Here is a 14,737-nt window from a genome sequence, read left to right as displayed (position 1 = left end):
TGCATTTCCTTCACATCACCCTCATAAATGTATACGAGCTACCGCACAAATCTCATAGTTCACCTTGTCAATCCTGGTAGTTACAGGACAAATCCATAGACTTAGCGGTAAGCCTCCCAACACCGCTCTGCCAAGGCCCCGCGGTGACGTTCCGCCCCGGCAGCCCTTTGCAAAGCTGCCCGCGGTTCGCAGTTGCTATGGCTGCAAACATTTCCCTGCAATTAAAGCACTTCTGTGTGTGTCGGCACAGGTAATTACTGGTGGTAAATGGTACCTCGGCGTTCCAGGGTCCAGGCAGAGGTTGCCCCTATCCCCGCCAACCTCTTCCTGCCTCCTCCCCACGTCCGGAATCGCGTATCAGGAGACTGTGTTTAGAGATAAATGGGTCAGCTAAAGGTCTCACTGATTTTTCTAGCATATAAATATTGTATTTACCTGAGGTGTGTGGGCTGGTTGGAAGCAGACATGAGTTTCTGCGAGGGGAGCCGTGTGGGTCGCAGGGCCCTCGCGCGGGCCGGCCGCGCTCCCTGCTGCGGCTCCTGGGGCTCCTCGCGCTCCCGCCTCCGCGGTGCGCGCCCGGGCCATGGGCAGCCTCGCCGGGCCTTAGGAAGGGGACGCCACGGAGCAGGGGCTCCTCCTCCTGCCCCCGCAGATTTGCTAGGGCTGGTTTTTATGCCAGCCTGTGAGGTGTTTGTGTTGGGCCAGCTCGCAGTCACTCGAGCGATTCCGTTTCAAGCACATGTGTCTGCAAACAAATGGCTGTAGTGACAGGATGGGATTGAAAATGAAGCCTAATTACCTCAGCTTACTTAACCCGGGAATAACGCTTCCAGACGTGCCCACGGCCGTGCCGGTTGGCTGCGTTCGGTGGCGCCCTGCACAGAGCTCGCACACATCCTGTGTCCGAGAGCTCTTCTCCAGCTAAGGGCCTGTGGACGTGGTGAGTCTGGGAGCGAGGGGAGAGCACGAGGAGCTGCAGGGACAGTGTGTTGTGAACACACAGGGCAACAGCAGAGAATGTTACGTAGGGAATATTCTCCTTTGATCCTGAAGACCCTCATCACTAGGTCCTCGTTTTCCTCAGGAAAAGGAAACAAAGCAGATTTGAGCCTTTTTGCCAGTGCTCTGTGCTTACCTTAATGCAGTTGGCACTACAGTAAAAGGAGAGCTGGCAGCAGTCACGCCAGCGGTCCTGTCTGTGCAAGCTGCCGCTGCGGCACACGGGCAGCGCAAGCGCGCGCGTCCCTGCGGCGGGGCAGGACGGGCGCCGCGTCCTCACCCGCGTCTCGTCCCGAGGTGCAGTCCATGCCGCAGAGACATTGGTGAGTGAGGCCTCCTGGCACACGGTCGGCCGAAAAATCAGGTTATGCTGGTGCGTTTTGGTACAACAGTGAGAGAAGGTTTGTGTGGCAGGTGAAATGCAAAAGTTTGACTTTTTGTCCGTAAAGTAATAGAAAAGTAATTTTTCTTCCTTACTTTGATGTACCCTTTTTGTTGATACAACTAATGTTATTAAGAAGAGACTTCAAGACCTTAATGTAATTGCTCAATCCTGCTGATACTGATCTGCTCTCGCTGAAGGTCAGGGGAATTTTGCTGGTATCTCTGTGGTGAGCAGGTCGAGGTCAGACGTCTTTCTTGCAAGGCCAACATACCTGATACTGTTTCCAACTCTTAATTTTCATATTAATCCTAGTTATTGGAAGTTTCGGGAAAATTTCTCTTCCATCACTAACTCCTCTTTCCTTTTGGTATTTAATTCTATGCTACCACTCTCTATCTTTCAGTTAAAGTAGCTTTCATAAGACTAGTTTTTAAGCCAGCTTCTGAACCATTTTGCAGTTGCTTTCTAGTCACAGAAATCAGATGTCCTGGTATTTGGCCTAGTATATGAGCCTACATTTGTATTTGAATATAGTGATTTATCGGGAAGCCTCAAGGCACATCTAGAGACTGAAGCAGCCCTGTGTCCATGTGCAGGCGCTGTCAGTGCCGCGCACCGGGCAGGGCCGCAGCGCACGGCGGCATCCCGCTGGAGACGGAATCCCGGTGCTCCGATCCCTGCCAGCAAAGCAGGGCTCTAGGAGGAGAGCTCTGAATCGCAGGTGTCGGGAGGGGAGCTGGGGGTGCCGCTGGCCCTGCCCCAGGGCTGCGCTCGGGGAGCCCCACGGCCCCCGCCAGCCTCGGCTCTTCTGGGATTCCGCCATCTTCACTCTGAAGAAATCTGCTTGCATTTTGGGCAATGGACTACATTTTGTATACAACACCTTCGCTAAATTTTTGGTAATAGGGTTTACAGTAATAAACAGTATGTTGGGCTTGCAATTATTCCCATCAAGCAATGATACTCATTTCACTGATAATAAAATAAAATATTAAAAATTTACTAGATACACCCAGCGGAGGCGAGCAGGGTGTCGGGCTGGAGCACAGGGCTAGGAGAGCTGGCTGCACAGCCTGGAGGGAGCGGGGGAGACAGGAGTCGTCACTAGTTGTAGGTGGCAGCTGCTCAGAAGCACCAGCAACAGGCCCAGAGGCAGCGGGCAGCTCTTGCAGCAGGGGAGCTCGCAGCGTGGGAAAACGGGGGAAAAACCTTCACAACAGCCATCAGACCCCGGAGCAGGTGCCCGCAGTGTTGTGGGATCTCTGTACTTGGAGATGATCAAATTCCCTTGGACAAGGCCCTGGGTGACCAGACTTGCTGTTGGCACCATTCTGGGAGGGGCTGGCCCCGAGGGCCCTTCCCGCCGGGACCAGCCTGTGGTTCTAGTGCCCGAGGGTGGAGGCAGCCCACGGTGCCCGTGGGAAGCAGGGCGGGCACGCAGGGGGCTTCCTGGGCACCCCCCGAAGTATCCCCACAAGCGCGGGCGCGTGAGGCAGGCGATGCCTCAATGGTGCTGAGAATGGGAACTGTGACGGTGCTGGGTGCTCTGGAGGGGAAGACAAGGATCTCTCTCAGTCACTGTAAAATATTGCAGTGCTGTTTTTCCCCCAACTTAATGATTTCTCATGGCTTTTAGTGACACATCCTAGAAGCCGTATCCTGTATATATGTATTCTTAAGATCAGTTCCAGCACTTCTATGCATCTACCTGACTTAGAATTAGTAGTTTGAGCTATGCTGACTACATGTAAGCCTTAAAAGAGAAAAGAATCAGACTGTGTAATTATATTTAAAGGCTATATCTGTGTTTATCTTCAAATGCCTTCCTCACTTCATCCTAGAGATCCAGTGCATATAATTAATAAAGCTGTTGTAATTGATCTATGACTAACTACAGAAATTATTTTATTCAATGGTGATTAGAAACTGACATTCTCATATATTCTCAGCATTAATGTGTGTACTTTATGATAACAGGTGTGAGATGTATCTAAAGGAGGTTTACCTGAAGACATTTATCTTTCAAGCAAATGAGTAGAAAGACCACAACTATTCAAGCTATAAGTCAAAAATATTAAACTTTTCACTACTTCTATGGCACCATCAAATAACTGTCTATTTTAATAATGGTCTTTTTTTTTTCCAGTCACAATATTCTTCTGTATGAGGATGGCCATGCTGTTGTTGCTGATTTTGGAGGTGAGGAGTTCTTATGAAAGATGTATCATTAACTTCATATGCCCTAAAAATAAGTATGTGCTGACTAAGAATAATCAGAAAGTTGATAAGGTTGCTCTTCATTTCATGATGGATGACAGCAGAGGTTTTTAGGGACGAGGATATCCCTGGTTTTTTTCCTCATGTCGGTTAGCAGGTTCTGTGAAGGACCTCACAGTCTATCTGAGGATGAAGCCATGACCATGAGAGCGATGCACCCAGTCTGGTTGGGTTTTAACGGTGGGTTAGAGGAAGAGCAGTGAAAGACCCCTCTAATGGAGAACGTCAGAGACGCAGTCAGGGTCTGAGGACAGCATTACCATGCAAGTCTGTGCTTGTGAGCAGCCAAACCCCGAGCCAATAGGACAGGTTTCATTCAGCTGAAAGGACACAGTATAGTTCTGCCGGCCTTCATTGTGGAGTTGTGGGCCGCAGGAACTGCCTCTGGGTGGCATTAGACCCGGTTGCACCTCATGGAGCTGTGTCTCGTGCACCGGCCTGGTGTGTCCCGCGGGAGCGTGTTCCCCTGAGCAGGGGCAGCCCTTGGGCCGAACGGCCGGAATGGCTCCCTCAGACTCGGCCCCGCTGCTGCGCCGCAGCCCCGGGCTGTGGCGAGCAGGAACCTCGGCCGGCGCGAGCAGGGCCTGTGTCACTGGGCCGCATCCCGGGACATGGCGAGCAGGAACCTCGGCCGGCGCGAGCAGGGCCTGTGTCACTGGGCTGCGTCCCGGGCTGTGGCGAGCAGGAACCTCGGCCGGCGCGAGCAGGGCCTGTGTCACTGGGCCGCATCCCGGGACATGGCGAGCAGGAACCTCGGCCGGCGCGAGCAGGGCCTGTGTCACTGGGCCGCGTCCCGGGCTGTGGCGAGCAGGAACCTCGGCCGGCGCGAGCAGGGCCTGTGTCACTGGGCTGCGTCCCGGGCTGTGGCGAGCAGGAACCTCGGCCGGCGCGAGCAGGGCCTGTGTCACTGGGCCGCGTCCCGGGCTGTGGCGAGCAGGAACCTCGGCCGGCGCGAGCAGGGCCTGTGTCACTGGGCTGCGTCCCGGGCTGTGGCGAGCAGGAACCTCGGCCGGCGCGAGCAGGGCCTGTGTCACTGGGCCGTGTCCCGGGACATGGCGAGCGGGAACCTCAGCCGGCGCGAGCAGGGCCTGTGTCACTGGGCCGCGTCCCGGGCTGTGGCGAGCGGGAACCTCGGCCGGCGCGAGCAGGGCCTGTGTCACTGGGCCGCGTCCCGGGACATGGCGAGCGGGAACCTCGGCCAGCACGAGCAGGGCCTGTGTCACTGGGCCGCGTCCCGGGCCCGGCCGTGCAGCACGGAGCCATGGGCGCCAGCGCGGGGAGGCGGCCCAGGGAATAGCGTCTCCTGTGCCCTCCCGCTCGCCGGGCGTGCGCTGGGACACGCGTGCGCAGAGCTGGTGCCAGTGCTGCTTTTGTGTATGGCAGAGTCCTGGCTGGGGGCTTACTTATATATCGTAAAGGTCATCACACACTTCCCACACTGTATTCATGCAAGATCTTGTTAATTTTAGCAGAACTGTTTTTCTGACATTAAATAAGACTGGCAGGCTCCTGTGGGGTTGGTTTTTAATGCAGGGCTTGGTTACTGTTTGTTGTAAATCTGGATCAAGTTATACTGACCAGTACAAATAATCACACAAATTCTGAGGTGGGTCTTCAGCTGTTGCAAACTGCTGTTCATGTCGCTGGGGCTTTGCAGGTTTACACCGGTGCTGAATCCAGCGTATGGGTGAGAAGCCTTGCCGGCTGCACGCATCTGTGTTAAAAAATGAGCTATCCCCATTCCCCAGGGTCATAAGTGTTTTTTGTTTTGGTTTGGTTTTAACCAAGAATTTTGTACAATTATGTGAGTATCTGTGGTGGGATCACAGTAAAACCTTTCTTGTGTATTTTGTGTGTTTCAGAATCGAGATTTTTGCAATCTCTGGATGAAGACAACATGACAAAACAACCTGGGGTTTGTTTCTTGTTCTGTTCCAGATAACCAATATAAAATATGTAGGCGAACTCAGTTCAGGAGAATTATAGTAGAAATATTTGGTTGGGAAAGATGCTGTGGTGCAGCTTTGTATCTCCTTTGTGCTCTCTTTTTTTTTTTTTCCATCTCCTTTAAGTATTGGAGTTCAACCTTTTCAGTAGCAGATATCACTGAACGCAAAGTATATTTTCGGCTTTGCACTCAGAAAGAAGTTTTTTACTGTGCAATAGAAAATAATATTTTTTGAGGTTCTTATCTGGATTCTATTGCCTGAAAAATCCTTAGTAAAATATCCACTTTTTGTATCCACCCAGCTGCATTTACACACACATATTGCTAACAGGTGGTCCCTATTTCTACTAGGGATTAGTTATTCAGCACTGATTTTTTGGGGGGTGTTTTTGTTTGTTTTTGAATTCTTCTCGGTGTTTCAAACTCACTGATCTCAGAGGGTCATCTTTTACAAGACAGCTTGGCTTCCCAAGATTTAGTCCAGATGCATTTGGGGTGTCACACAGTGGTGATGAAACGTCACATCATCGGAGTCAGTCAGGATTTAGTGGTCAGTCTTTCATCACACCCGCACGGAGCGAGGAGCGAGTACGGCTGCTGCAGGCCAGGTCCTCTGCGGGCCTGGCCGTAGCTCACAAGAAGGGCTGTCTTGCAAAGAATGGGCATTAAATAGCTGAGTGCACAGAACCTATGAAGAGACCCTGAATTCGTCACTGCACGGAGGCAGCTGCTCGTGAAGCAGCTCAAAACGCAGCTCTGCAGATGGGAGGCAGCACCCGGCCCAGCTGCCATCCCTGCTCCCCCAGCTGGAGCAGGGGTTAATCACTGTGATTGACTAACCCAGCTGATACCTGGGCTCCACGCAACTTAAGGCGGGTGTTTTGGGTTCAGGCCAGCAGTGCTCTCTTGTTTAAGGCCTGGTTATGGTGGCTTTCAGGAGCTGATGTGGACACTATCCTAGTGTTGTCATGTACAGAGCACAGTAATTTGCTGCCTGAGTTTTGCATGCCATTTTTCCCCCCTAATGAACCTGCCTCTTAACTTATGGGAGAAGGGAGGCAAAGTAGCAGAGGGTAAAGCAAGCGTGTAAATATGGGAGACGATCTGCTGCCCGGGTGCAGATCCCTGCTAACGCCCTGCCCATGTTTCCTGGTGTGCAGAACCTGCGCTGGATGGCCCCCGAGGTCTTCACCCAGTGTACAAGGTACACTATAAAAGCTGATGTTTTCAGCTATGCTTTGTGTCTCTGGGAGCTGTTGACAGGTGAAATTCCGTTTGCTCACCTAAAACCAGGTAAGATACTTGGTGAATTAATTTTTAGACATCAAGCTACAGGAATAGCTGCATTGCAGAATAATAACCAATATTTTATTAATGTTTGTTATTAAGTGCATAGATGATACATTTGGTGAAAAGCATAGAACTAGCCCACTACAGTCGCGTTATTATTTGCTAGAGTAAATTTGTTTTGAGGTCAGTAATTACATCTAGTCCAGGGATCGTGACCAAAGCACCCTGACTACACGCCCTTGTCTTCTGCATTGTCCCTGGAAGTGTAAGGTGCTTGCTCAATATAATTCTTCTTGGGTGGCTTCCAGCGGGCCCTGCCCTGGCAGGAGCTGGCAGCAGCAGGTGGGCTGTCCAGGTGCAGAGCCACACGTGCGCTCACTGGGAGTTGGAGCTGTGGACGGGCCCCAGGAGCCCCGGGCGTCGCGAGCGCCCCGGGGGTGCAGCCGGGGGTGCTGGAACCTCGTGCCGTTGCGTGGAGCCGCGCGGCTCCGGGCGCTCCGACGCGTCCGCGCGACGCTGCCGCTCCGGGCGCTGCGTCGCCTCCCTGCAGAGGCGGAAGCGCCGGCTCCTTCCAGCGGCTCCGAGGAGAGGACAGTCCTGGCGCAGGACATGGGCCAGGCTCCTCGCGTGGCCTTCAGATAGATTTTATGGTGTTTGGAGAAAGCCTGGTCTGTGGCAGCATTTTGTGTTGAGAATGGTGAGTTTCTCTATTTTGTACAAACCGGCCAAGGAGAATACAGAATGTGGAGTAGCACCGTATAGTGCTTTTCTACTCATGCATCTGTTTCTTAACTGCCCATCACTATGCTATTCCCCCGATCCTGTCAATCACTTTATAAATTAAATACACAAATATTAAGTGAGATCTGAGGTATTTTTCTCAGTGCATTGCTGTTATCTTTTCAAAGGCATAGCTTCAGATGCATGTAAAGTTTTCCTTATCCCATGGTCTGGTTTTTTTTTTTTTTTTTTTTTTTTTTTTTTTTTTTTGTCTGTTCAAAGAATTTAAAATGAAGATTCATGCCTCTCTCATTTTTTCTGAGATTTTTACCTCCATTAAACTCCTTTGGAAGTTCAGCCTTTTGCATGCAAAGTGCACAGCTATCATTAACATCGTTAGTAATTAGTATGCCGGATCTGTATATGACCTTCTAAATTGTATTAGCAGGTTTTCACGGCTCTTTATTTCTAACTGCTCACGTACTAAATGCAAGAACCAGGCATCTGAATCAATTCCACTCCAGTATCTAGAAATAAAACACATTTAGCTGTCAATCTGAATTTCAGTCCTGATTTTTTTTTTTTGCATTCTTTTTCTACTGGTTATAGTATCTTTGTTCATGATTGTTTAACTGGAAATCAAGACTGTAGATTTTTGGATGTGCACCAGCCCACATAGCAGTTGAAATTTGGTCCTGTCAGATGTTCAGTTGAGTAATTTTCCCCTTTTTCATGGATATGAAATTGAGACTTGATGCAAAGCCACAAAGCAGGTGATTCTCAGATGTTGCAGTTGCTGTTTTCTGACTAGTTCCTGTGGTCCCTCACACTGCAATGCTTATGAAAGATATGATGTATGTACTCATAAAAAAGATACTGGAATTACTGCACATAAGATTTAGATGTATATTTTGCAAAGAGCAGATTTGAGGATGCTGTATGTTTTATAGTGTGTGTAAAACTTCTACATTTATGATATATGTTCAGATGACTATTCAGTTAAAAACAAATCCCATATTTTTCACAAAGTATGTATAACAAAGTGAGGAATGACAAATTTTTCTTTAGAAATTTTTGTATGCCATCTGCAGAACACTGTAATTATGTATTCTTGATCGTATTTATATTTTATAGTTATTTTTGTGCATGCTGGGCCGTCTGGGAAGTCATTCTGGTCAAGCTAAGTGTTGAAATAATATGTGATACTGAAGAAAACTAGATGTCACCTACTGAAATGGATACAGCTGGCTCACGAAAAGTGATTCTGTGTCCCCTGCTGAATCTGGTGCAGAATCCAGCTTTGTTAGTGTGTGCGGTAGTCAGAATTAGGACGTCGTTCATCAAATTGTATGAGCAGTTTTATAGTTATTGAAGTCGCTAGTTACTTTATCAATCACTAGTTACTCCATGGCGCAGGGAGACGAGGCCTTCCCCAGCGCAGGGCTCTGCAGCCCGCGGCTCCTGCAGCAGCTCGTGACGTTGCTGAGGTGCAGGCCGCGAGGAGCGGCCGTGGCGCGCGGCCGGGCTCCGGTCCCAAGTCCTGCGCGCTCACTCGCCGGGCGCTGCGCGACGGCCGCTGGGACGGCTGCCTTGCTCGGGCCTGCGGGGCCTCAGGGCATGGGGCGTTTGCACCGTTTCCTCCCACCACCAGGAGAATAGAGTAAAATACAGGAATCAATAATAGATCATAAGTCACTAGTAGAAAGAAGTAGGAGATCATTTTGCGTGAAGAAATTTCAGGATTTTTCCAAAATATAGAAAGAGATGGGAAGGAGGAAAATTACCCTATTAAAAAGAAAAGCATAGTAAATAGAAAGTTTTGATGGGAAGAGATTTGGGTTTTATACCAAAGACATAATTGAAACGAAAAAGTAACAGCCTATGTTTTAAGCACTAACTGCTAACCAATAAACCATGGAGTAATGTTGATCAAGAAGATAAATTCCTTGCAGGGTAGTTAAAATGTCTGCTAGGAAGATGAATTGCATTTAATGAATGGATAAAACAGTTGAGAGCATTAGAAGAGCTTCCTTTGAAACCTTGACCGCTGTGCTGGGGTAAATGGGTTCTCCTGGCAGGACCAAGGGGTGCAGTATTTTCAGCCCATCTACCTCAAGTTGTTTGTGTGGGGTTTTTTGTATGTTTGTTTGTTTGTTTGTTTGTTTTGCTATGTGTTTAGCACTAGCTATGCTGGTACCTTGTTCTTTCTCTCAACAGCAGTTGAGGACTCTTGAGGAAGAACTTCAAATGTCTTTTACAGGCAATATCTTTTTCTATTGATTTAACTGAGCTAGAATGTTATCCCAAAAAACAAAATGCCTGTAGGCCCATTTGTGATAAGTGAATGTTTTAGCTGCCAAGCATTTCAGTAACAGACTGGACCAAAGCTACTTTAGACTCAAAGCTTTGATTAATTTGAGAGAGACTTGCGTAGTATTTTGGAAGCCTAAATTATAAGAAAGATAATATGTTTATATATATATATATATATAAAAAAAAATTAGGCAACAATACAAATGAGACAGAAGAGCAGAATTTTTGTCTTTGAAAGTTAGTCTTGCTAGTTCAGCATTTCCGCGCGTCGGGTGTGTGTAAGCACAGGCGAGGTGTGTTTCGCGGGACGGGTTGCGACGCCCGACACTAACGCAGCGCCGTTGCGCGCTCGCTTGCAGCCGCCGCAGCCGCCGACATGGCCTACCACCACATCCGGCCGCCCATCGGGTACTCCATCCCCAAGCCCATCTCCTCGCTGCTCATGAGGGGCTGGAACGCCTGTCCCGAGGTGAGTGCTCGCGCCGCCGGCCGCCCCGCTCGACCTCTTCCTTGGAGACCTGCTTAGGGCTCGTGTCTAAAATCACAGCTGCAACCTGCTTAAAACTTACATTTCCGATAGAAAAGATACTCACAGTGGCACAGGACATGAACATATGTCTATATCCTTACTACTTGGATGTGATACTAGTAATGTTCTTTCATATTGTGTTTTCTTGATGGCTGGACTTCGGTTTTTGTTAAGTCTTAATTGCATTTTTTTGTGTTTCTGCTGTATTGGAAGTGTTCTGCCTTGCAAGCTAATCGAATACAGGAAGCTGAATAGGGGAAGAACAAGAAAGACAGAAAAGGGGTGGTTAAAAGCACATAGGAAGGAAGAAGTGAACAGAAATGAGAGAGAATTAGGTGGCCAAACAGACATCAACAAAGAGAGTTGACAAATCTGAGAAAAAGAAACAGAAGAGTTGATAAATTGTAGAAATGTAAATAACTATTTAGCCATTCAAGGAAACTTCAGTGCTCACGGTGTGAAACTCCAATCATGACTTGTTTCAAGAATGGTTTGGGACAGGAGAAGCAACAAGAAGTCGTGCAAATTCTTGTTTGTGAAAGAAACAGTCATCGGTCTGGGACGTGTCTTTGTTCATGGCAGTCATCCTGAGCTCCTAATATCTACGGCTTGTTGCAGTTTTCCTCTGCTTTTCCCAAGCTGCTCCAAAGATGCCCCCTGGACGCAGAGTTTGTGCACGCGCTTTGGCGAGCGGGCAGGGGCTCAGCCAGCCCAAAACCCCCCGTGGGTTTGGAGTGGAGGGCAGAGCCTCTGCGGCGTGGGCTGAAAAGCAGCCCCTGCCTCCAGGAACCGAACGGAGATGGGTGCTCTTGGCACCAACAGGAGACCAAGCATCTTAGCAGGCTGTGTGAATTTAAGATAGAATTCAATAGCTGCAGATGAAAGAAAGGGTTTCTATTATCTATTAAGCAAACACAGTAATAAATGGAGTCCATAAATATTTTAAGAAATGCAGTTTGTACCTTGTAGAGAGCAGCAATGTTTATGAGGATTAGAAATATAAGTTTTTGATGCAGTATATTCCAGGTGTAAGGTGAAGCTGCCACTCTGATCAGTCAGCACTTTCCACTTCCTTTCACTTACAGACTGTTATTTGGTCTATCCAAGCGACAGGATATGTTTGCATGATTCCACCCGTCCCCAAAGCCACTGTAATACCCAAAGCGAGGTATTACACTAAATGGCTTGCACTGATTTACCTTTATTTTTTCAGACGCTTTAGTCAAGTAGTAGTTGATGTCTTCCGACCTGTTGAAATTTCCCATCGCAGCAGCACTAGCAGTTTTCAGAGGAGCTGAGGCAGGCTGTCCGGGGCGTTGGGAAAGCAGGGGGACGGTCACTGTGTGTCCCCTCCTCCCGTTGCTTTGCCCCGGAGGTGACACACTGGCGTATTTGGCAGATGGTGGGTTCAGCGCAGCTTCTGTAGTGGCGCTTTCAGCTTCCCTCCTTCTGCAAGGAGGTCAAGGCACCTCATTTTCTGCCTCAGAACTACTGTCTTTTAGCTCTGGTAACAGAGACATCTCTTTGTGCTCTTCCAGTGGCATCTGAGCTTCTTCGAGCACCTTGTTATTTTGATAAGGTTGGTTGTTTTGAAAGTCTCGCAAGTCCTGCCCATCTTCCATGCGCACGGTACTGTTGATCTGAAGACTGGAATTATGGCCAGTAGGGAATTCCCTTTTTCTGCAGAACCGATCTCATACTTGGTGTAACTCAGTCGTGTAAAAATTACTTTTTTCATATAGTGATGCAATGCTTTGCTCTTCATTATCCAAAATCTGTGATATATTTTCTGTTGTGGTATCTGAAATCGTTTTTGTGCCTGAAAATATTGTTTCCAAATTTGATTCATTTTTATTAAGTGGTATTTTATTTCCCCTTGTTTTATTATTTTTATTCCCTCCTTTCCAATGTTTTCAGTCCTCTTCAGATTGTCTGCACTATCAGTTTCTCCTTTCCAACGCCTGGTTAAGTGCCAGGTAACCAGGGTACTTGAGAACGAGCTTGGAGACTGGGGACGGGGTTAATTCATCTTGAAATGATATCACTCCATAGAGACCTGGGCCACAAGAGCTGAATTGTAAGAAGGCAGAAGACCTGCTAGTAATGGCATCTGTATCCCTGTTCTTCCCAAACTATTGAATGTTTCTCGTATAATTAGACTTTCATTCTAGATTTTACTCTGTATTGTCAGACTTGTCCTCACAATCCTGCAGCAACTTTACCTGCTATAATGACTGTACTTCCTGCAGGTTTGTTCCAGGGAAGCATTTGTGGAATGCGCAGAACTGTTTTTTGGAGTAAATCTCTATCTCTCTGTGAGCACTCACGTGCTCGTTGGTGATTACACAATACTTCTCCTTTTTTTCCTTTCTTTTTCATAGATTTTCTTTTCAAAGAAGCTGACAGCTTTCTCTGGATTTCATTTGGCAATTGCTTGAGCGAATGTCTCGTTTTCCGCTCCAGGTTTTCACGACGAGGTCATCCACCTGATTGGAGTCTAGTTTTTCTGAAAGGATGCAAATTAAATTGTACGCTTCACAAGTCATATCCTTTTATTTTCATTTTACTTTTCCATTTGGGTTCATCTTCCCTCACCCAGTTGGATTTCCAGGAAGATCGTGAACGGAGGACAGTTTACCTTCTCCACTTCTCATACTAGAAGACATGGCAGTTCAGTTCATGGCAAGTCATCATTTCCTTTCTGTAGCTATTTTTTTGCAGTTGCTTTTCTTGTGCTGCTGTCTCATATGGAGACATGGGATGTCAATCCCATCCTCTTTGCCATCTTAGGCACATAAAAGCTAATACTCTTTGGCCTGCATCTTCTCTTGACCCTGGTTTCTGGTCTAGCAGTAGCAGCCTCAGATCTTTAAGTGTATCAAAAACATCATCTTCAGTGTCTGCAGGTCTGTTGCTCCCCAGACTCAGCAGCGTTAGGTTGGAGGGACCGGGAAGTTGCAGCCTGGCGAAGGGACAGGAGGGAAGGGGGTGTGTGACGAGGCTCACGCGTGGCGGGGGAGATGGCCCCGTCCGCTGCCGGGCGCGGGGCGGGAAGGGGCTGTTGCCCCAGGCCCTGGCTGAGCAGAGCAGCAATTAGGACAGTCCCCGAGGTCTGTTTGTCTCCATGCCAGGAGCTGCAACCTCCCTGGCCAGGCTGAGAGGAAGGTCTGTCCAGCTGCATCCTTAACGCTGCCATAGTATGTGTTTCACCTGGATTGAATTATCGGGATCCAGCCTCCTCCTTCATCTGAGCCATGGATCATTTGTCAGAAGTGTCGCACAATTCTCCTGTGCATCCAAATATTAGATTTTCTTCCTATGATGTGGCATATTTGTTGGAAGATTGAGCTCCATCTGTGCTGTGTGCTGCTCACTGCTGCCCTTGGTGTCAGTGCTCAGGGCAGCAGCGCTCGGAAGCAGGCAGGGCCGGCCCGTGGCTGAGCTCTCCCCAGCGGCTCCTTCCCCTCCGCTCCGTCACTCTTCGGGCCTCTCCAAAGCCATAACGAGCAGCCCAGGTAGCTGTGCTCTTCAGGCCTTCCTCCTCTTTGAGTTTTTCTCTATCCAGTAGGGAATTTCCTTTTCTGAGTAATAATAAACATGATGAAACAAGAAATCCCCAAATGATACCCTGGGAACTTCAACACAAGTCTTATTAATACTGATAAACACAAACCCCAGATGTGTTACACCTAGTAAATTATTCTATATAAAAGGTAACTTTAGTCTGGAGTTCAAGAAATGTTCATGGCAGTTGCCATAATTACTGTTTTCAGGAGCAATTTCTGCAGGATGAAAGTCTGATACAATGAGTTGTTGCAGTAATGTCGCTGGCACTGCACCTTCCTCACATCCTGCAATTACAACTGGGTTATAGTGAGTGGAGGAGTGTGGCTGATCATCCACTCAACTAAATAGCAATGGCATTAAAAAAAAATACATAAAAGTTCCCCCCTAGTGTTATAAAATAGTGGTTAAAGAAAGGCTGCTTTATGTTGACCTTTGCAATCTGTTGCAAAGCAAGGCACCCGCACCCCATCGTCCTCCAAGCGCCGTTTTTAGGGCCTTGGCAGGACCTCACGATCCTGCGGTGCCTCGGCCTGTGCTCGAGGGACAATGTCCCTAGACAATGTCTGCAGCTCTGCCTTTATGTGAAGGATCAGACCTTCCAAAACAGGTTGACACTAGCGCTGCTCCGACTCCACGTCCTGCCTCTATTTCCTAACGGGTGGATTATTCACAGGGGTATCTGCAGGTGCTCGTGCAGAAGCTCTGGCGT

At 48.4% G+C, this 14,737-nt stretch overlaps 1 protein-coding gene across 2 annotated transcripts in view; it reads left to right on the top strand.

The window, feature by feature from the left end:
• The window catches only part of TNNI3K (TNNI3 interacting kinase), a 69,087-nt gene that overhangs the window by 49,560 nt on the left and 4,790 nt on the right, over positions 1-14,737 (top strand). For both annotated transcript variants that reach the window (XM_088537570.1, XM_088537571.1), the window contains exons 18-21: positions 3,531-3,583; positions 5,524-5,576; positions 6,770-6,902; positions 10,292-10,401. In XM_088537570.1, coding sequence (XP_088393696.1) covers positions 3,531-3,583; positions 5,524-5,576; positions 6,770-6,902; positions 10,292-10,401 — 349 coding nt within the window. The remainder of the gene's footprint in view (positions 1-3,530; positions 3,584-5,523; positions 5,577-6,769; positions 6,903-10,291; positions 10,402-14,737) is intronic.

The sequence above is a fragment of the Tinamus guttatus genome, unplaced genomic scaffold (genome assembly GCF_059628265.1).
Source record: "Tinamus guttatus ecotype Peru unplaced genomic scaffold, ASM5962826v1 Tinamus_guttatus_pri_ptg000814l, whole genome shotgun sequence".
Classification (NCBI taxonomy): Eukaryota; Metazoa; Chordata; class Aves; order Tinamiformes; family Tinamidae; genus Tinamus; species Tinamus guttatus.
This window is presented reverse-complemented; position numbering and strand designations above follow the sequence as displayed.